The sequence below is a fragment of the Sorex fumeus genome, unplaced genomic scaffold (genome assembly GCF_029834395.1).
Source record: "Sorex fumeus unplaced genomic scaffold, SorFum_2.1 ptg000130l, whole genome shotgun sequence".
NCBI classification, from domain to species: Eukaryota; Metazoa; Chordata; class Mammalia; order Eulipotyphla; family Soricidae; genus Sorex; species Sorex fumeus.
The window spans coordinates 5101343-5121439 of NW_026606187.1; the positions used below are offsets into that span (position 1 = coordinate 5101343).

At 51.3% G+C, this 20097-nt stretch overlaps 2 protein-coding genes and 1 non-coding gene across 3 annotated transcripts in view; all 3 read left to right on the forward strand.

The window, feature by feature from the left end:
* The window catches only part of EEF2K (eukaryotic elongation factor 2 kinase), a 34457-nt gene extending 22002 nt beyond the window's left edge, over positions 1–12455 (forward strand). Inside the window, exons 9-17 of the mRNA XM_056138935.1 lie at positions 862–1063; positions 2424–2491; positions 3735–3812; positions 4495–4557; positions 4750–4884; positions 5022–5210; positions 8437–8561; positions 9657–9835; positions 12259–12455. Coding sequence (XP_055994910.1) covers positions 862–1063; positions 2424–2491; positions 3735–3812; positions 4495–4557; positions 4750–4884; positions 5022–5210; positions 8437–8561; positions 9657–9835; positions 12259–12368 — 1149 coding nt within the window. The 3' untranslated portion in view covers positions 12369–12455. The remainder of the gene's footprint in view (positions 1–861; positions 1064–2423; positions 2492–3734; positions 3813–4494; positions 4558–4749; positions 4885–5021; positions 5211–8436; positions 8562–9656; positions 9836–12258) is intronic.
* Positions 1–20097, forward strand: part of POLR3E (RNA polymerase III subunit E) — a 282521-nt gene that overhangs the window by 225080 nt on the left and 37344 nt on the right. The gene's annotated exons all lie outside the window — the stretch shown is intronic.
* LOC130046040 (U6 spliceosomal RNA) lies at positions 11088–11189 on the forward strand. The gene has a single exon (XR_008795653.1). It is a non-coding gene; the product is annotated as a U6 spliceosomal RNA (small nuclear RNA).

Here is a 20097-nt window from a genome sequence, read left to right on the forward strand (position 1 = left end):
TGGGAACACCCAGGGCCACCCTTTGAAGGGGCTCAGGGGCTTCCAGGGCTATCCTGGGTGATGTTCTGGGCACCGTGCAGTGTCAGGGATTAACCCTGGGCTGGTGCCATCCATGACCTGAGCCTTCACCGTGACCCCTCTCTCCACAGATGTCCCTTCTTTGGGTTCATCTCCTCTGATTACTTTTATTTATTCATTTATTTGCTTATTCATTTTGTTTTGGGGCCACACCCAGCACTTACTCCTGGCTCTGAGCTAAGATATCACTTGTGGCAGAGCTCAGGGAACAATATGGGATGCCAGGGATTGAACCCAGGTCAGCCGAATGCAAAGCAAGCAACTTACCTACTGTACGATCTCTCCAGATCCCAGAGTCAACTGGCTTTACTAGGTCATTAAGAAAAGTCCCTCTTTTAAAAAGTGTTAACAGACCAATTAACAGACAGACCAGAGGAGGCAAATGCCTTACCCATTGTACTATCACTTCAGCCCCATTCCATGATTATATATAGACTTTCTGCCAGTCATGATATCAGAGCCTTCACTAAAAGGACACCAGTGGGGCTGGAGTGATAGCACAGCAGGTAGGGCGTTTGCCTTGCATGCAGCCAACCCAGGTTTGATTCCCAGCATCCCATATGGTCCCCCGAATACTACCAGGAATAATTCCTGAGTACAGAGCCAGGAGTAACCTCTGTGCATTGCCAGTGTGACCCAAAACGCAAAAAATAAATAAATAAAAAAGAAAAGAAAAAAAAGAAAAAAAGGACATCAGGGTTTGGGGGAGCAACAGACAACAAGAAGAGCCCCTCCTTCACCCAGACCATGCCGTGGTAACCATGTCCTCATTACTGTCCTCAGCAATCAGCAAAGACCATCTTGAGGGGGACCGAGGAAAAGTGTGGGAGCCCCCGCATCAGGACTCTCTCTGGGAGCCGGCCCCCACTGCTCGGGCGCCTTTCAGAGACCTCTGGAGACGAGAACTTGAGTGACGTGACCTTTGACTCTCTGCCTTCTTCCCCATCTGTGGCCACCCCCTACGGCCAGAAGCTGGACCAGCTCCGTGAGTGAGGGTTTGCTCCCCACCCCCATGCTGCCTTCAGAGGACAGGCACCAGGGAGAGCAGAGGAAACGTGCTTTCACCCTTGTTAGCAAACAAACAAAAACCCAGGAAGGTGTTCAAGACTCAGGTGGTGGGGCTGGAGCGACAGCACAGCAGGTAGGGCATTTGCCTTGCACGCAGTCAACCCGGGTTTGATTCCCAGCATCCTATATGGTTCCCTTAGCACTGCCAGGGAAATTTCTGAGTGCATGAGCCAGGAGTAACCCCTGTGCAATGCCAGGTGTGACCCCCCCCCCAAAAAAAAAGACTCAAACTTTAACAACCAAGTTTAAAATGATGCCTATCAAGATGGCAGGATGGGGATAGGAGGATGGGTGAGGGAACCTGAGAACACAGGTGGAGGGAAATGACACTGGTGACAGGACTGGTTCCTGGAACATGGTATGCCTAAAACTCAACAATAAAATGACTTTGTAAATCACGGTACTTTAATCCAATAAAATTTTAAATAAAATTTTAAAATATAAAAGGTAAAGGCCCTCCCGTTGATCATCAATTTGCTCGAGCGGGCCCAGTAACGTCTCCATTGGAGACTTTGTTGTTACTGTGTCTGGCATATCGAATACGTCACGGGGAGCTTGCCAGGCTCTGCCGTGCGGGCGAGATACTCTCGGTAGCTTGCCGGGCTCTCCGAGAGGGGCGGAGGAATCGAACTCGGGTCGGCCCGTGTTGGCTGCATGCAAGGCAAACGCCCTACCGCTGTGCTATCAAACTCATGATGGGACCAGAGTCGGTTGGGCACTGGCCTTGAGCGTGGCCAATGCAAGATCAATCCCCAGAACTGCATAGAGTCCCTCAAGCAACCGCCAGGCGTGATACCTGAGCACAAAACCAGAACTGATCCCTGAGTATACAGGCGTAGGAATAAGCTCTGAGCACTGCTGAGTGTGGCTCCCAAATCAAAAAATTTTTTAAAAAGCAAATGTCCATTTAGAGTTGCAAGCTGAGTCCTGGTCAAAGAACGTGAGCCTACTGAGAACATTCTTCTACCAGTTTTGCTTTTTCCTTTTTGGGTCATACCCGGTGATGCACAGGGGTTACTTCTGGCTTATGCACTCAGGAATTACCCCTGGTGGTGCTCGGGTGACCATATGGGATTCTGGGAATCGCACCCAGGTTGGCCATGTCTAAGGCAAACACCCTACCTGCTGTGCTGTCTCTCCAGTCCCTCCTCTACCAGTTTTGCATCTTTCTGTATAATTGACAGTGGGCAGAAGGCTCAGTGGCAGTTGTGGTCGGCTCTAGTCCACATGGGTTGGCAAGCCAGCCGCCCAACTGTCTGCCTTCTCTCCCTGCATAGACTGGCCTGCGTTCAGCGACCTGGATAACCTGGCACCCCATGACCAGGAGGACCTTGACAACCACCGGGTACGTGAACGGAGGGGGCCTCAGACGCCCAGTGGGAACTGAGGGTGGGTCTGCAGCCGGGAGGGTGATCTGGGTCAGCTGTGGGCACTGCCAGGTGGGGCCCAGGGCTGCAGGCGTGGCTCAGCTTCCAGACAGGCTGGGCCTTCCCCAGGGAGGAGCTGGGTGGGTCCTAGTAACCGGACACGGTTAGAGGAGAGGAAATGGGAGTCTGTCCAGGCAGCACGGTTCCTAGAGCCAGCACTGGGAGCTTGGTCCTGTAGGCACAGCTGCTGGGAGGGGCTGTGTCAGCCACAAACCTGTGACTCATGGCAGTCAACCGTGATGTTCAGAGGTCGGAGAAAGCAGTTTCCTGCAACCTCTGTGGAGCTCGGGAGTAAGAAGCTGGAGGCCACAGATCTGCATCTAGACGATGTGTGTTACATGAATATTTTTTTTTTTTTGGCGGGTTTCACAGTAATGTTGCACTTATGCACAGACCTGGAAGGCTCTTTGGGATTTCTCAGAAGTCCAAGCACACACGTGTGTGTGTGTGTGTGTGTGTGTGTGTGTGTGTGTGTGTGATACCAGGAATTCACAGCGTGAATTGGGTTCACACATGGAACCCGAGGCCTTCCATGGGCAAGGCAAACCTTCTACCATTGAGCTCGGTCTCCAACCCTCAAATTCTCTCTTGACTGCCTTTAAGAGTTCTTACATGGAAGAGTGTGTGTGTAGCTGATACTTAGAGAATCATTGCTGTGACCAACACTATTTCGGGGAGAGGTCGTACTACTCCCAGCTCTGTGCTCTTAGGGTGGCTCTGGTGCTTAGGGGACTCTGCATTGCTAGGGATGGAGCTGGGAGCAACTGCATGCAAGGCGAGTGTCTTAACCCCTGTACTTTCTCCCTAACCCTGCAAACACTTTTTAAAATTATTATTAATTAGGGGGGAGTTGTTTGTTTTGAGGCCACACCCAGCTTTGCTCAGGGGTTACTCCTGGCTCTGAACTCAGGAATAGCTCTGGCGGTGGTGCTCAGGAGACCATATGGGATGCCAGTGATCAAACCCAGGTTGGCTGCCTGCAAGGCGAGCACCCTCCCCTTCCCTATCTTACCTCAGGAGTAAGCCCTGAACATTTCCAGGTGTGAGCCCCCCCCCAAAGAAATAAGTAATAGAGAGAAAAATGAATGGGTTGCAATGTCCACAAGCCACTGACCTCCACCCAAGGACCCCCAAGACCCTAGAACCATCTTCTCTCCATAGGATTCTGAAAACAGCGGGGACAGTGGATACCCCAGTGAGAAGCGGGGTGAGCTCGATGACCTGGAGCCCCGAGAACACGTAAGGAATTCCCCCCAAAATGAGCACAAAGTCTCCTGGCCCATCATGAGGGTGGGGGGGGATAGGGTGGTAGTGGGCTGGGGGTGTCATAAGCTAATTAGTAAAAAGGATCATTTCAGACTAAGATCAGTGCAGACCACGAGGCATAGCAGGGCAGTAACTGATGCTTTCACAGGTGTGGGGGATGAGACATGGGGCGGGAAGAGGTGGGTGCAGGTGAGGGGGGGGCTGGCACCCCTGGGTGCCGAGCACAAAGCCTGCTGGGCTATCAAGCCAGGTGCAGGTGTGGGTGGGAGGGCCCCACTCACAGGTGCATGTTCTGGACCCCCGGTGGGTCCCTAGGGGACAGGTTCCCAGGCATCCTCTCATCAGCGTCCTAGTGAGGGGACCCTAGGGGGCTCACCTACACCAAGATCAGCCTGAGCAGAGGCCGTCGGGGCGTGGCCTGTCATGTTGAATGTGGAGCAGCTAGGAGAACTCTGGGGAGGCCGAGGACTGGCCCAGGGTTCAAGCCAGCTCCATGTGCCCCCGCAGGGAGAGGGGGAGCAAGGCTGGCCGCACCCTGGGGGTCCTGGCTTCCACCCGCCTCCCCTCTGCTCTTGCTGGGCTGTCTCTGGGCGGAGATTCCAGCACTTGGGGGCCAGCGCGGCGGCTCTTGGGCTTCACTCTCCATCTCCCTCAGGGTCCCACAAATGGCCATCGGAGGTCCGAGTCAGACGAAGACAGCCTGGGCAGCTCAGGGCGGGTAAGCACCCCCCCACACGCACACCAGGGCCTGAGAAAACCATCACGGGACTCCGTCCTGCCTCCTGTTGTCCCCAATTTGTGGGCCAGGCTGGTGTCCTGGGGGCAGCCGAGGGCTGGTGTGGGGAGTCCAGCCCCACCTCTGGCCTCTCAGGCCTGTGGACTCAGCCGTGGGCCGCTCTTCCCCGCTCAGGTCAGCGTGGAGAAGTGGAACCTCCTCAACTCCTCCCGCCGGCACCTGCCCCGGCCCTCCGCTGTTGGCCTGGAGCTGCAGAGGCTGAGCGCTCTGGACCTGGAGAGGAAGATCGGGAAGTCCATTTTGGGGAAGGTGAGAGTGGGGTGCCCTGGACCAGAGCCTCCCCCACAAGCTCGCCCGGGCAGGCTGAGACCCCGCGGTGCGGTGGGGAGCCCAGCTGGGCAGCAGTCTCCCAGGCAGCCTGGCCAAGCCCACCGTATACCCGGCAGGTCCACCTGGCCTTGGTGCGCTACCACGAGGGTGGCCGCTTCTGCCCCAAGGACGAGCCGTGGGACCGCGAGGCGGCTGTGTTCCACCTGGAGCAGGCGGCCAACCTGGGCGAGCTGGAGGCCATCGTCGCCCTGGGCCTCATGTGTGCGCAGCTGCCGCACCATCTCCTGGCCGATGTCTCTCTGCAGGTGAGGGGCCAAGACCCCGGGGGCAGCGGGAAGTGGGGCCCGGCCAGCCTGTCCTGTTCCCTCCTAACTCTGGGGCCTGGGAGACATGCTCTGAGCCTCACTGAGGCCCTTGTAAGGGAGGGGAGCGAGAGGATCTTGGGGAGCAAGTTCCCCAGTTCATCAAACGTAGGAATGGAGAAGCCGCTGATACTGATGGGAACTGAGGACGGGGGGTCCTCCAGGCCAGTGCAGTTTCCTGATGGTTGATTCCAGCAGTGTCCTGAGGCAGGGCAAACAGCCTCCCAACACACACACTCACACACACACACACACATTCACATATACTCACACACACACATACATACATACACACATATACATGCACACACACATGCACACAAATACACATATACACACACACATAAACACATATACTCATACACACATACACATACACTCACACCTACAAAACATACACACACATACACATACACTCACACCTACACACACGTATGTACACACATACACACACATACACATATACACATACACACACACACACACACACACACACACACACACCCTGCGCTCGCTTCAGGGACCGTCCAAGGCAGTCAGCGCTAGGTCCCAGCAGGGAGGGGGAGGGGAGCAGAGCCATGCACAGGGTCCCTGAGGGCCGGAGCCCCCCCCTCCCCAGGACATGAGGCTGCAGGGGGACCAGAAAAGGTCTGGGGCCAGAGGATACGTGTGTGCTGGGTGGTTCTGCTTCTGCTCTTGCTCTAGTGCGTGGGCACAGCAGGGACAAGCTTGGCTGAGCAGGACTGGCCCGGCGTGCGGACGCCAGCATTTCCTTGGAGAGGGGAGAGGCCCTAGGTGTGCGTGTGGCCCCAGGGTGCCTGTTTCTGTCCTCTCCACTGTGTGGGCTGGGGTTGTGCGTATGCAGGTGGGCAAGGCTGGGCCTGGCATGGACATGGGACAGTGGTCTGTCCGGGGGGCCTGGCAGTGGTGCTGGGTGGGGGAAGCCACCTCTGACACAAAATAAGGTGCTCTGTGGATTTGGGGGGCTTCTTTTATTTTTTATTCTTTGGGTCATCACACCTGGTGATGCTCAGGGGTCATTCCTGGCTCTGCACTCAGGAATTAGGCCTGGCGGTAACTCAGCAGACCATATGGGATGCCGGGATCAAACCCAGTTTGGCCATGCACAAGGCAAATTCCCTCCCTGCTGTACTATCGCCCTGGCCCTCATTTATTTTTGTTTGCTTGTTTGTTTGGGGGCCACATCCGGCAGTGCTTAGGGTTTACTCCTCGCTCTGTGCTCAGGGATCATTCCTGCAGGTTCGAGGAAGCCTAGGGGGTGCTGGGGCAGATGCCCTCCCTGCTCTGGCCCCGGTACCCCACAGTCTTTTTGGTATTTAACTCTTGGCAATGCTGAGGCTTACCTGACTCAGGGGAGGCCTGTGCTCTGCCGCTGAGCCACAGCCCTGGCCAGTGTTTTGTCATCATTTTGAGGGCGATGGTGGGGGCGGGGGTGTCTCCCAAGCAGGCCTCAGGTGATGCTGATGATGCTCATCTGGCTGGGTTGCTCTGATGGTTTAGTGCTCAGGCCCAGGCATGGGGACCTGTGTCCAGCAGTGCTGGCAGACCCCCCCACCCCCCGGCAAACCTCACAGTGCATGGGTGGGGGGCTTCACAGAGCTGGGGGGTGAATCCAAAGGCTGAGAGCAGGCAAGGCAGACACTCAGCCCTTGGGGCGGTGACACCAGCCCTGCCCAGTGTTTGCCATGGCACTGGAAGGCTGAGATGGCCACAGGGGAGGTCACAAGACCTTTGGGTCTGTCTCCTAGTGAGTCGGGAAGTCTCGGAGCAGCTTTGACTGAGGCGTGTGGCCCTGTTTGGTCCTTGAAGGCGTCTCTCTGGCTCCTGGGGCTGCAGGATGGATCTGGGGGAGCAGAATGGAATTGAGGTGGGGGAGCGGCCTCCAGTGCAACCACCATGAAAAATAACATGCGGCCACCTTCAAAGACTAAACATAGACTAGGCACATGTGGCTTTGCAGTTCCATGGAGGATGGGACTCAGCCCTCCACGCCGGGACTCATACATGGCTGCTCGCAGCTGCACTGTCAAAGCTGCCCCAGAGTCCCATGCAGATGCGATAGGATTAATACAATGCGATCCGTTCATACAGTGGAATGATATTTGGCCATAAAATGAATGAAGCACTGAAGACCATTGAAAACTTTTTTTTATTGCATCACCGTGAGATACAGTTACAAAGCTTTCATGTTTGAGTTTCAGTCATACAATGATCGAACACCCATCCCTCCAACAATGCACTTTTTCCACCATCAGTGTCCCCTGTATTCCCCTCCTCCCCATCCCACTCCTCCCTCTGCCTCTATGGCAGACAATTTCCCCCATACTCTCTCTTTCTCTCTACTTTTGGGTATTAGACCACTGGAAACTTTATACTGGGGACCAGAGAGATAGTAGAGTGGGTAGGGCATTTGCTTTGCATACAGCTGACCCGAGTTTGATCCCTGGCATCTCATATGGTCCCCTGAGCTCATTAGGAGTGGTTCCTGGTCACAGAGCCAGAAGTAACCCTCCTGAGAATTGTTGGGTGTGACCAACAAATTTAAAAAAAGAAGTTTTATAGAAAAAAAAAAAGACTTTATACTGAGTGAGACGGCAGACCCTAGTAAGTTAACCGTGGTGTATTCGATATGCCAAAAACAGTAACAATAACAGGTCTCATTTACCTGACCTGAAAGAGCCTCCAATATGGCAGCATCAGGAAAGACGAGTAAGGAGAGGTTGCTAAAATCTCAGGGCTGGGACGGATGGAGACATTACTGGTGCCCACTCACGTAAATCGATGAACAACTGGATGACAGTGATACAGTGATATAGTGACACTGAGTAAAGAAAGCCAGTCCCAGAAACTCCCCTATCTGACTGCATCTGTTTAGGGAGATAATGCAGCAGACATCAGGTAGGGCATTTGCCTTGCAAGTGGCTGACCCGGCTTTGATCCCTGGTACCTTTAGGGTCCTCTGCGCTGTTACAGGAGTGATCCCTGAGCGAGGAGTAAGCCCTGAGCACTGCTGGGTGTGGCCCCAAAACAAAACATAAGATGAAAACAAAATATGGGTTCTGAAGAGAGGAAGAAGGGTAATTTGTGGCAACCCTCGAGGGCTGGCCTAATATTTTTCTCCCTCCCCACCCTGGGTTTGCATTGGCAGGAGACGGAAGAGAATAAAACCAAAGGCTTTGACTACTTACTGAAGGCGGCGGAGGCTGGCGACCGGCAGTCTATGATCCTGGTCGCACGCGCTTTCGACACGGGCGAGAACCTGGGCCCAGACAGGTACCTCAGCCTTGCACCTGAGCTGGGGTTCAGGCACGGAGCCCCCCATACTACTGATCACGGGCCAAGTATTTTACTCACTCCCACCACTGTTTCTTCACTGGGTGGAAGGCATTATGTTCTGAGCCCAAGAGAGAGTACAGCAGGGTGGGTGCTTTGTGTTGTGTGTTAGCAGACCTGGGTTCGATCGCTGGTACCCCATAGAGCTCCTCATGCCCTGCCAGGAGCGACCCCTGAGCAGAGGGCAGAAGTGATCCCTGGGCACTGCCAGGGGTGGCCCCAGAACAAAAATAAATAAGTGAAAATATGCTGCTTCATCTGCTGGAAAATGTCAGAATTATACTGATTTTGTGAGGGAATGCTTCTTGGCAGCTGTCTCATGATATGGGTTGGAGAGAGAGCACAGTGGGGAGGGCACTTGCCTTGCATGTGGCCGACCCGGGTTCAGATCCAACCTGGCAAAATGTGGGGCCAATGTGATTCCCCACTGCCAGAACTGAAAGAGACTCAGCCCTACGCCCCTTTTTATTTGTTTGGGGGAACCACATGACAGTGCTCAGGGCTTACTCCTGGCTCTGTGTTTTGAGGATCATGGATTTATACACGTATTTGCTCTTTGAGCCCACGTTCGAACACGTATCTTGTTTGCTTGTCTCTATGTCTCTTTGCCTGCTTTTCCACTCTGCTGGAGAAGCCCATGCTTGAACTCTTAAACATGTACTTTCTCTCCTTCCCTCCTCGACACCATTTTAAATAAGTTTCATTCAGGGACTGGAGCAATAGTACAGCGGGTGGGGCACTTGCCTTGCATCTGGCCAACCCAGGTTCCATCCTTGGCATCCCAAATGGTTCCCCAAGCACCTCCACGAGTGACTTCTGAGTGCAGAGCCAGGAGCAACCCCTGAACATTGCTTGGTGTGGCCCCCAAACAAAAAATTCTAAAAAGTTTCATTCAACAAAACTATCTTGCTTCACTTTAAAGAAGAACGAGTTTTGAACTACGTGAGCAATGTGGTGGCCTTTTGACCCTCCTTCTTCCTTCTGCTGGCCTTGTTGCCATGGTAACCCGGCTCTCTCCCTCCGCATCCTGTCAAGGTCCCGGGACTGGCGAGAAGCTCTTCATTGGTACCACACTGCCCTGGAGACCACCGACTGTGATGAAGGTGGCGAGTATGATGGGATGCAAGATGAGCCCCGGTACGCCCTGCTGGCCAGGGAGGCAGAAATGCTGTCTACTGGGGGCTGCGGGCTGCAGAAAGATGCCCAGAAATCAGGTATGATCTGGCAGACTTCCCCCTGCTGGGGCAACCCCTCCAGGGAGGGACCTTAGTCCTGTCCATGGGGAACTGTGACAAGATGCAGAGCTGATGGGACAGGAAAGCTAGTACGACAGAGAGTGCATGAGCCTTGCATGCACTGACCTGGGTTCGAACCCCAGGACCCCATATGTTCGCTAGAGCACTGCCACGAGTGATCCTTGAGCACAGAGTGAGGAGTAAGCCCAGAACACTGTTGTGCGTGGCTCCCCAGAACGAACAAAAGAGGGATGGAGAGCTGAGTTTCTATCAGTCCTGGCAACGGGGAGTCACACTGGCCCCATATTTTGCCAGGCTGGATACGTACAGGGTGCTGACTTGCTTTGGAGAAGTGGGTACAGGGGATGGGGGTGGAGCTGGTTTGCATTTCAATGGTTATATGTCTGGATGATATTGTCTTTTTAAAAATTTATTATTATTATTATTTTTTGCTTTTCGGGTCACACCCGGTGATGCTCAGGCGTTATGCCTGGCTCTGTACTCGGGAATCACTCCTGGCAGTGCTCGGGGGACCATATGGGATGCTGGGAATAGAACTCGGGTTGGCCGCGTGCAAGGCAAACGCCCTACCTGCTTGCACTATCACTCCAGCCCCCAGGATGATATTGTCTTATGATTTAAAAATCTGAGTTGAAGTTCTTTTTTTCCTTTTTTTTTTGTTGTCGGGGAATTCAGAACCACACCCAGAGGTGCTCAGGGTGCCAGAATTGAAAGGGAGAGAGGACCAGCCCCACCATGGTCAGCCATAAGTTATGCACGTGCCCTAACCCTTTTACTCTCTCACAGCTGGAGCTGAAATTTTCAGAGCAGAAATTTCACCATAAAAAAAAAAGTACAGGAATTGGAGTGATAGCACAGCGGGTAGGGAGTTTGCCTTGTACACGGCCAACCCGGGTTCGAATCCCAGCATCCCATATGGTCCCTCGGGCACCGCCAGGAGTGATTCCTGAGTCAGGGGCCAGGAGTAGTAACCCCTATGCAATGCTGGATGTGACCCAAAAAGAAAAAAAAAGTACAATTAGGGGCTAGAGCGATAGTAAAACAGGTAAGGTGCTTGCTTTGCATGCAGCCAATCTAGGTTCAATTCCTGACACTCCATGTGGTCCTCTGAGCTCTGCAAGAGTGATTTCTGAGTGCAGAGCCAGAAGTAACGCCTGAGCATTACCAAGTGTGACCTAGAACTAAAAATAATTAAAAAGCACAATTCAGTGTTCTCTTTGGCAGTGCTATTACTAAAATTGGAACACAGGGAAGATTTGCGTGATCCCTGCACAAAGGTGACATACAAATTCATCACAACTTCCATATTTTTCAGCAGCTGTAACTGGTCTATTTTTTTTTAACCTGGTCTATTTTTAAGCCTAGGAAGAACATAAGTGGCTATTTTTTTTCTAGCTGAAATAGCTGTATTGGCCACTCACTTTTTATTGCTGGCCTTCGGGTAGCACGCACTGTAGCACTGTCTTCCCGTTGTACATCAATTTGCTCGAGCAGTCTCCATTGTGAGACTTGTTGTTACTGTTTTTGGCATATCAAATACGCCACAGGGAGCTTGCCAGGCTCTGCCATGTGGGCGGGATACTCTCGGTAGCTTGCCGGGCTCTCCGAGAAGGACTGAAGAATCGAACCCAGGTCAGCCGCGTGCAAGGCAAACACCCTATCCACTGTGCTATCACTCCAGCCCTTTGGGTACTAAAAAAACCTGCCTTTTAAAAATAGCTGAACTAAAATTAAAAGAGTGTATTTCTTTTTTTTTTTTCATGTAGGAGTACTACTATTTATTCAGCCACTGATTAGCTGATTGCATTGGGCATGAACTCCACTTATATTTCGTTTTTAAAAACATAGAATATAAGGGGTTGCAGCCACATGCGCCAGAAATTTCTGTGGTACTCTCTTCTCAGAGCTTTGGTTTATAGTCTCTGGGTCTTGGCTGTTGATGAGATTACATGGTGCCAGGGGGCAGTTTGTGGGTGTGACTGTCAAGCTACTAGAAAACTGGGGAGCAGGGGGGAGGAGGCCCAGTCCTGATCCAAGTGGGCTTGGAGATCTCAGCCATGGGTCCCACATTACTTGGGTTTTTCTGCAGTTTCCCTCATGGGGTGAGGTTGTCTGAGTGTGTAGAGAGCAGCCTTGGGCATAACAGCGGTTGGGTTATGGAGGTTTTCGGCTGCTGGGGCTCTGCTTGGGGCGGGGAGGGAAATTCAACCTGCCCCCTCCAAGGTGCCCCGGTGAAGACAGCCTGGCACAGGGTCTGGGAATTCTGCCGAAGTTGGGAATCTTAGGGAAATCTCGGGGTACTGTTTCCCAAGGAGGGATGGGCCCCCCGGCTAGCCAGAGAAGTAGCTCACTTGTCCAAGCTCCTACTCGCTTCTTTTCAGGTGACTTGTACACGCAGGCAGCAGAGGCTGCGATGGAAGCCATGAAGGGTCGGCTGGCCAACCAGTACTACCAGAAGGCGGAGGAGGCCTGGGCCCAGATGGAGGAGTAACTGGCCAATAGAACCGCTGCCTGCTGGGCCCAAGTCGCAGGCAAGGAAGAGGGAAAACAAGAAAGACTGAGTTATCGACTGGGTTTGTGGTGGGAGACGGAATTTTTTTTTTCCTTTTTGGGTCACACCCGGTGATGCTCAGGGGTTACTCCTGGCTCTGCCCCTGGCGGTGCTCAGGGAACCATATGGGATGCCGGGATCGAACTCAGGTCGCTGTACTAACACTCCGGCCTCAGGACTGAATTTTTTAGTGTGCTTTATGTTGACTTTTGTATTTCTCTTCTTGTCTTTCTTTTTCTTCTCTTTATTTCTACTATTTTTTACTCTTGAAAACATCTTTGCTACCAGCAAAGACACTTCTGCTGTCCCCAAGGGCAGTATTTTGGGGAGCCATCTGAATTGAAAACCCAGGCTAAGGGAAGTCAACATATCATTCTGAACTTTTGTTTTCATGAGATCAAAAAAAAAGTGCTTTTCTTTTCTGGACAAAAAAAATCAGGGATTTTTCTCCCCACCTTTTCCTCCTGGACTTAAAATCTCGGGTTCACAGAATCCTGCTTCTTGAGTTGGGGGAACTTGTCTATGTACTCCCTCGCTCTCTATGTATCTATGTATTGTCGTAACTTGATGCAAAGCCAGTTTCCTGGAGCCCTGGGAAGGAAGGGTGCTTGGCGTCTTTCTCCATGGATTAGACAATACTCTGGGGAAGGGGCCGCACGCCGAATGTTCCCCAACCTTCCAACGTCACAGCTGCCAACTTCGGTGTTGAAGCAGCATCCTTCGGTGGACTTGGTTTCTGGATGCACAATGTCTCCTACCTCCGACCCTCCGGCAGCCGTGCACGAACGGATCCCATCCCCCCTTCCAAACGTGACTGTGTCTGAGGACAGTGGCGTGGCACGTTGGCTCCTGACCTCCAAGCGACGGCTCGGATTCCACAGTGACTGAAGGGACACTTGCTCAACAGTTCTGTTCTCTCAGCATCTGTTGTTCTCACAGAGTGCCTCGCCCCCAGCCCTGGCTCTCACAGCTTGAAGCCGGGCGGAATTTCTCATCCTCTGTAAGCAGGATGCCTGCAGCTGCTGGCCCAGGAGATTCAGCTAAACTGTTGTCAAATCAGAGGTCAAGAACAATCAGCGCTCATGCTCATTAATTCCAGGAGTTTCCCCCCAGGGTTATGGTTATTTGTTTTTAATGAGCTTTCCCTTGAAAGAAACTTTGATGGGATGTTATTGTATGATTTTAGGTGCTGTTTTAGTTTGCTGCAGCCACAGTCTGCCTTGATCACCCCCAGATTTGTACACCCCCCCAGACTGTCTGCTTTTTTTGGTTTTGGTCACAGCCAGTGATGTTCAGGGTTTGCACTGAGGAGTTCCTCCTGGCAGTGCTGGCAGACCATACAGGGGGTGCCAGAGATCGAACCCAGGGCATCCGCATGCAAGGCAAGTGCCTTATCCACTGACTATTGCTTTGCCCCCTAGCAGTCTTCACTTAAAAAAAAAAATTCAAAATGGTTCAAAGAAACGTTCTTATCCGGGCCTTCAGTGTTAAACCCTGTGGAGTTATGAACCTGTATAAACATTAGGCTCCAAAGTTCAGCATGTGCCCTGGGAAGAAAACCAAATTGACCCAAAACTACCCTTGAAAAATTCTTTAGATTGCCTGAATTGCAAAGTATCCCTTGAGATTTTTGTGGACACGTTACAGCTACTTTCCTTTAGGTGCTGGGGCCAATCAACTGTCCTTCTGGGCACCAATTCAAGTACGTGGCTGGCATGATGATCTCTGTGTGTTTGAAACCAGTGCAAATAGCCAAGTCACATATTGAATGTGAGTTAGGAACAACTCCATGGCCACAGTCCTTTCGAAGGACCAAGCCTCCTACAGTTCCTACCTTGGTGAGAGCTATTCAATTAGCCTCCTCTGTCTCTGTCTGTCTGTCTGTCTGTCTCTCTGTCTCTCTCTCTCTCTCTCTGAGACTTTATTATGCAAATCATTTGCTAGTGGATCATCTGATTTGTTATTTGTCAGTGTTGTGAATCTCACACAAGGATGCCAAACTTCTCTGCTCAGGTGTTTTTTGTTGTTGTTGTTTTGTTTTCTTCTGGGGCCACACTCAGCGATGCTCAGGGGCTACTTCTGGCTCTGCATTCAGGAATTACTCCTGGCAGTGCTCAAGGGATGCCTGGGATCAAACCCAGGCCGGGAGAGTGCAAAGCAAATGCACTCCCTGCTGGACTATTGCTCTGGCCCATGGGCAGACTTTTGTAAAGGGCTTGATTGTAAATATTTGAGGCTTTGTGGAACTCTTCAGCAGTGGCAGTGCGGAACCTGCTGCTGGAACAGTCCAGAGAGGAGTGTGGTTGGTGATCAAATAGAGTTTTGTTGCTGAATGAGGCTCAAAACCTAAAAATAAACTAGCAAGAAAGATAAATGCCCTACCTGGGCTCAAGTTTGCAGACCCCGCTGTCTAGTCCTTGAATGCGGTCTACTATATAAGGTCCTGAGACAAGAATGAGCTCCCAATCCCAGAGTGATTGTAGAGCGGGTTGGATGTTTGTCTTACACACTGCTGACCTGGGGTTTGGTCCCCAGTAGCCCATATGGTCCCTCCAGCATGAGTCTTTCTCCCCCCCACCCCCACCCCCCATCCCCCATACTGCTAGGAGTGATTTCTGAGTTCAGAGCCAGGAGTAACCCCTGAGCATTACTGGGTGTGACCCAAAAAGAAAAACAGAAAGAAAAAGATAAAGAATGATCTCCGAGTGACCTAAGAGATGAGCATCTCTCAGATGCTTAAAACAGGACTGAGTCAGCTTGTACACAAATGGAAAGGGAGCCCCTCACTCTCTGTGGATTCTGCCCACCAATGCTGCAATTCTGTCCACCCACAGGCCTTAATGTCCTTAGGGCGCCCTCTTGTCCAGGAGGCTTGGAGGCCTGCAAGGAGCTAAGCAAATGCTTCTTTCAGGACCCCCAAGAGTAAAGGGGGTTCAGGGTGTTGAGAGATTTCTCAATGAGCAGAACTAATTCTGTTGTCCAATTCGAGTTGTGAGCAGGGCACCTTCTTATCCCTCAAATGCCAGACACACCGAACAAACAAAAAAACATCCTAGGACATTCACCCAAGTGTAAGAAGCTGTCCCGGGGTCAGAAGACAGCAGAGAGGAGGTCATCTGTCAGAGATGGAGGGACCAGGGCTCTGCAGGTAGACATCCCCGCACTGCCAGTGAGTGACCTGCCTGGAGCCCCATATGGAAGACTGATGTTCTAGAAGATTCTGTGACAATGGTTTAAAGTTAAACTGGAGGAGGGGAGGGGTTAGGGCCTGGAGAGACAGTACAGCAGGGAAGACGCTTGCCTTGCATACAGCCGACCCAAGTTTGATCCCCAGCATCCCATATGGTCGCCTGAGCACTGCCATGAGTAATTCCTGATTGCTGAGCTAGAAGTAACCCCTGAGCATTGCCAGATGTGGCCCCCCAAAAAACAACCAAAAAGAACAAATAAATTGGAGGTTAGTGTTTCTTTCTGTTTAGCTACAGGCAAAGAAACACAAAGCAGTTTTCCCAGAGAAAAATAATTCCCTAACCAGTTCTCAGCCTTTTCCTGCCCCCTTCACACCTTGTTTCCTTTTTTTTTTAAATTTTTTTTTAATTCTATTGAATCACTGTGAGATAGTTACAAGCTTTCATGTTTGGGTTACAATCACACAATGATCAAACACCAGAAAGAGAGGGTCAGACATAGAAGAACCTTGTTTCCTTTCTGTCACATCTCTGTCCTACCTGTTGGCCCCAAGTCTCATGCTCTGCCCCCACAACTCTGCTCTATTTATGTCATTTCCACCCATGGCCCCCCTTGGGGTGTCCTGGGAGCCCACAGGAGGCCATAACGCTGCCCTAAACCTCCAGGGTTTTGGAAGGTACCTTCCCCCCAACTTACCTGAGGTCCCACAGGAATGTATCATCAGGTGCAGTCTGATGAGTCAAGCCAAGTTTAAACTTACACATTTAGCGACTTCTTTTTCCTTCTATCCCTGCACTTTGGTCTACACTCTCACACACCAACAAATGTTTACAGGAATTGATACAGCTTGGGAGAGGGAGAGAGGGATCAGATATGCATATTCTCACGTGGATCTGTACCTTTTCCCTGGGATTCTAGCCCTCGAGGCAACCGTTTAGTCCAGATAAATTAGGCACTGGGTGGACCCCAGAGAAGCACCCACCAATTTGCCTTACAGATTTATTTTTGCATATGTATAAGTTCCATTTGTCCTTCCAAATAAAATGATTTCTTTCTTTCTGCTCTCAAATTGAAATATCACATGGTAACAAACAAGGGACTTCGCTGGCTGCAGATCCAGGTTTAAGAAAAGTGGGCCCACGGGGGTCTAGCTTCTGATTTTTCAAGAGCTGCTAGAAATTGGATTTTTTAACGCAAGGCCTCCTAAGTTTTAATATTTTTTAAAATTTTAATTTTCTGAAAGTCTTTTAGACATGGTTCCTATACCATCCACCTGCTTTAAATAAAGTGCAAACCTCTTTTTTTTGGGGGGGAGGGTAAATTTGGGCCAATCCCTTGTAATTCTCAGGAATTACTCTCATTTCTGTGCTCAGGGATCCATCTTGGCTGTGACGGGGGAACAGACAGACTGCCCAGATTGAACCCAGGTCGGCCATGTGCAAGGCAAGCTCTGTACCTGCACTCTCCTCTCTCTCTTCTCTCTCTTCTGTCTCTCTCTTTCTCTCTCTTTCTCTTTTCTCTATCTTGCTCTCTCTTCTTTCTCTCTCTTGCACTGTCTCTCTGTCTTGATCTTACTGATAAAACAGAAAGGATAATCTTTGTGGTTAGAGGGGCCAGAGCGGTAGTCCAGCAGGGAGGGCATTATTTGCCTTGCACAAAGCCAACCAGGTTTGATCTCCAGCACCCCATGTGATGCCCCCAAGCACTGCCAGGAGTGATTCCTGAGCACAGGGCCAGGAGTAACCCCTGAGCATTGCTGGGTGTGACCCAAAAAGCAAAAATCAATCAATAAATAATCTTCATGGTTAGAATTGTCATCCAGTTCAAATAAGATAATGCAGGTCATAGAGACTTCGGGGCTGGAGAGACAGTACAGAGGTTAAGGCACACGCCTTGACTCTGGTTCAGTCCCAGATACCACGTGTTCTCCCGAGCACCATGGGATGTGACCCCCAAACAAAAGCTAGGTAGACACGCTTTGTGGTCCAGAGCCACAGTACAGAGGGTAGGGCACCTAACCTGAGTTCCGTCCCCAGCATCACATATGGCTCCTATAGCACAGAACCAGGAGTCAGCCCTGACTACCTCTGCATGTGGTCTAATAAACAAAACACAATAAATATGCTTCGTAATGCAAAACTTAAGAAAAATAACGGGGGGGGGGGCCACACTCAGCAATGTTCAGGGGTCACTCCTGGATCACACTTAGGAATTACTCCTGTGGTGCTCAGGGGATCTTATAGAATGTGGGGTTGAAAGCTGGGTCAGGTGCATGCAGGCAATTGCCCTGCCCACTGCACTATCTCTCTGGCCCCAAAGCTTGAGAAAATCTTACTTGGGAATGGAGAGAAAGCTCGAAGGAGTGAGTGCATACTTTCTACATGTGGGAGGCCTGTGCTTGATCCCCAACACCACATGGTCCCCTGAGTATGGCTGGAATGACCCTTGGATACAAACTGGGAGTAGTCCAGAAGCACCATGTGGTGTGTCCTGCTCCCCACCCCCCACGCCCCTGCAAACAAAAGCAAAAAGCTAAGAAATGCGGTTGGGACCTGAGATGGTTCCATCCATGGTTGAAGCATGAGGCTGTGAGTTGGATCCTCAGTGTTGCCTCGTACTCTGAGTGTGACCCTTCGCCCCAGCCCTGCTGTTTGGAACCTCTCAGTGCCACAACAAAGTGGCATCTCTCAGCCTCCAGCATCTCTCAGTCAAGTGTGTGTGAGTATCACAATCACGGGAGCCCTGGGCAGTGATAACCACAAAGGGAAAGAAGTGTTGGGGGGGTGCGGAGGGTTGGGTGAGGAAGGGAGGGGGATGAGGGTGCAGAAAATCTTGGCTACTGGTGTAATAGTCTGACTTCAAACGAATTAGTGCTTGGGGGTATATGTGTAGTGTTGGGGAGCAGATCACATCAGGATACATGTAAAACATGCATTTTGTCATTAAGCCACATTGCTAGCCTTCACATAAAAATGTTAAGGGACCTGAGTGACAGCTCGGGTGCATGGAGGAGTCCCAGTTCAATCTCCAGCATTGCAGGCCCCCCTGAGCACCACTGGGAGCAGCGCAATTAAAAAAATAATAATAATAAGAGAAGTAAGGGGGGAAAAGTCACAGGGCTGGAGCAATAGTGCAGCGGGCACTTACCGTGCATGTGATTCACCCAGGTTCGATCCCGGCACCAGATGGTCTCCTGAGACCCCCAGGAGTGATCCCTGAGAGCAGAGTCGGGAGTAAGCACTGAGCACCACCATATGCCCCTCCCCAGCCCCAGTAAAAAGAACAAAAAGGTCTAGAGACATAGTATCGAAGCTGGGGTGCTTGTCTTGCATTTGGCCAAGCCAGTTCTGTCTTGACATCACAAATTCCTGAGAATGGCCAGGAGTGATCCCTGAGCACCTCCGAGAGTGATTCCTGAACTCAGAGACAGGAGTAATCCCTGAGCACTGCTGGGTGTGGTCCAAAAGCAAGCTAGCAAAAATTAACTTTTAAAGAAAAAAAACGAGGGGCTGGAGCAATAGCACAGCAGGTAGGGTGTTTGCCTTGCACGTGGCTGACCCGGGTTCGATTCCCAGCATCCGAAATGGTCCCCTGAGCACCTCCAGGAGTAATTCCTGAGTGCAGAGCCAGGAGTAACCCCTGTGCATCGCCGGGTGTGACCCAAAAAGAAAAAATAAAAGAAGTGATAGTACAGCGGGTAGGGCATTTGCCTTGCACGCGGCCGACCTGGGTTCGATTTCCAGCATCCCATATGGTCCCCTGAGCACCACCAGGAGTGATTCCTGAGTGCATGAGCCAGGAGGAACCCCTGTGCATCGCCAGATGTGATGACCAAAAAAAAAAAAAGGAATTGTTTCTAAGTGCCCACTAAAGTCACAGAAAAAAAACTTTTCTAATGGTGCAAGTCCCCATTGAGGAAGAGGTGTCAAGGGTGGCAAAACTTTAGGAGCATGTGGTTGATGCACTATTGCAGAATTAGACCCAGGATCTGAGGTTAGAAGTGAGGCAACCTGAGAAACAATCTAGTTTTCATTATCGAAGAATCCCCAGAAGGTTGACTGTTGGCACTAGGAACCTCCAGACAGAAATCAAATGGGGTGAGTTGAAATATGATTTAAACACCCCAGGCCTCTCTCTCTCTCTCTCTCTCTCTCTCTCTCTCTCTCTCTCTCTCTCTCCAGCCCCCTGACTCTTTCTCTCCTCTCCCCCTTTTTCTGATAAGAAGCATTTACCTGTCTGAACACATACTTTGCATGCTAAGAGCCTATGGATTTTTTTGTTTGGTTGTTTTTGTTCATTGGCTAGTTTTTGGGCCACATCCGGTGGTGCTCAGGGGTTACTCCTCGTGGCACTTAGGGGACTGTATGGGATGTTGGGGATTGAACCTGAGTTGGCTGCATGCAAAGCAGATGCCCTACTCACTGTACTATCTTTCTGGTCCCTGAAGGTCCAGGTTTGATCCCTGGCACCACCTGGGCCC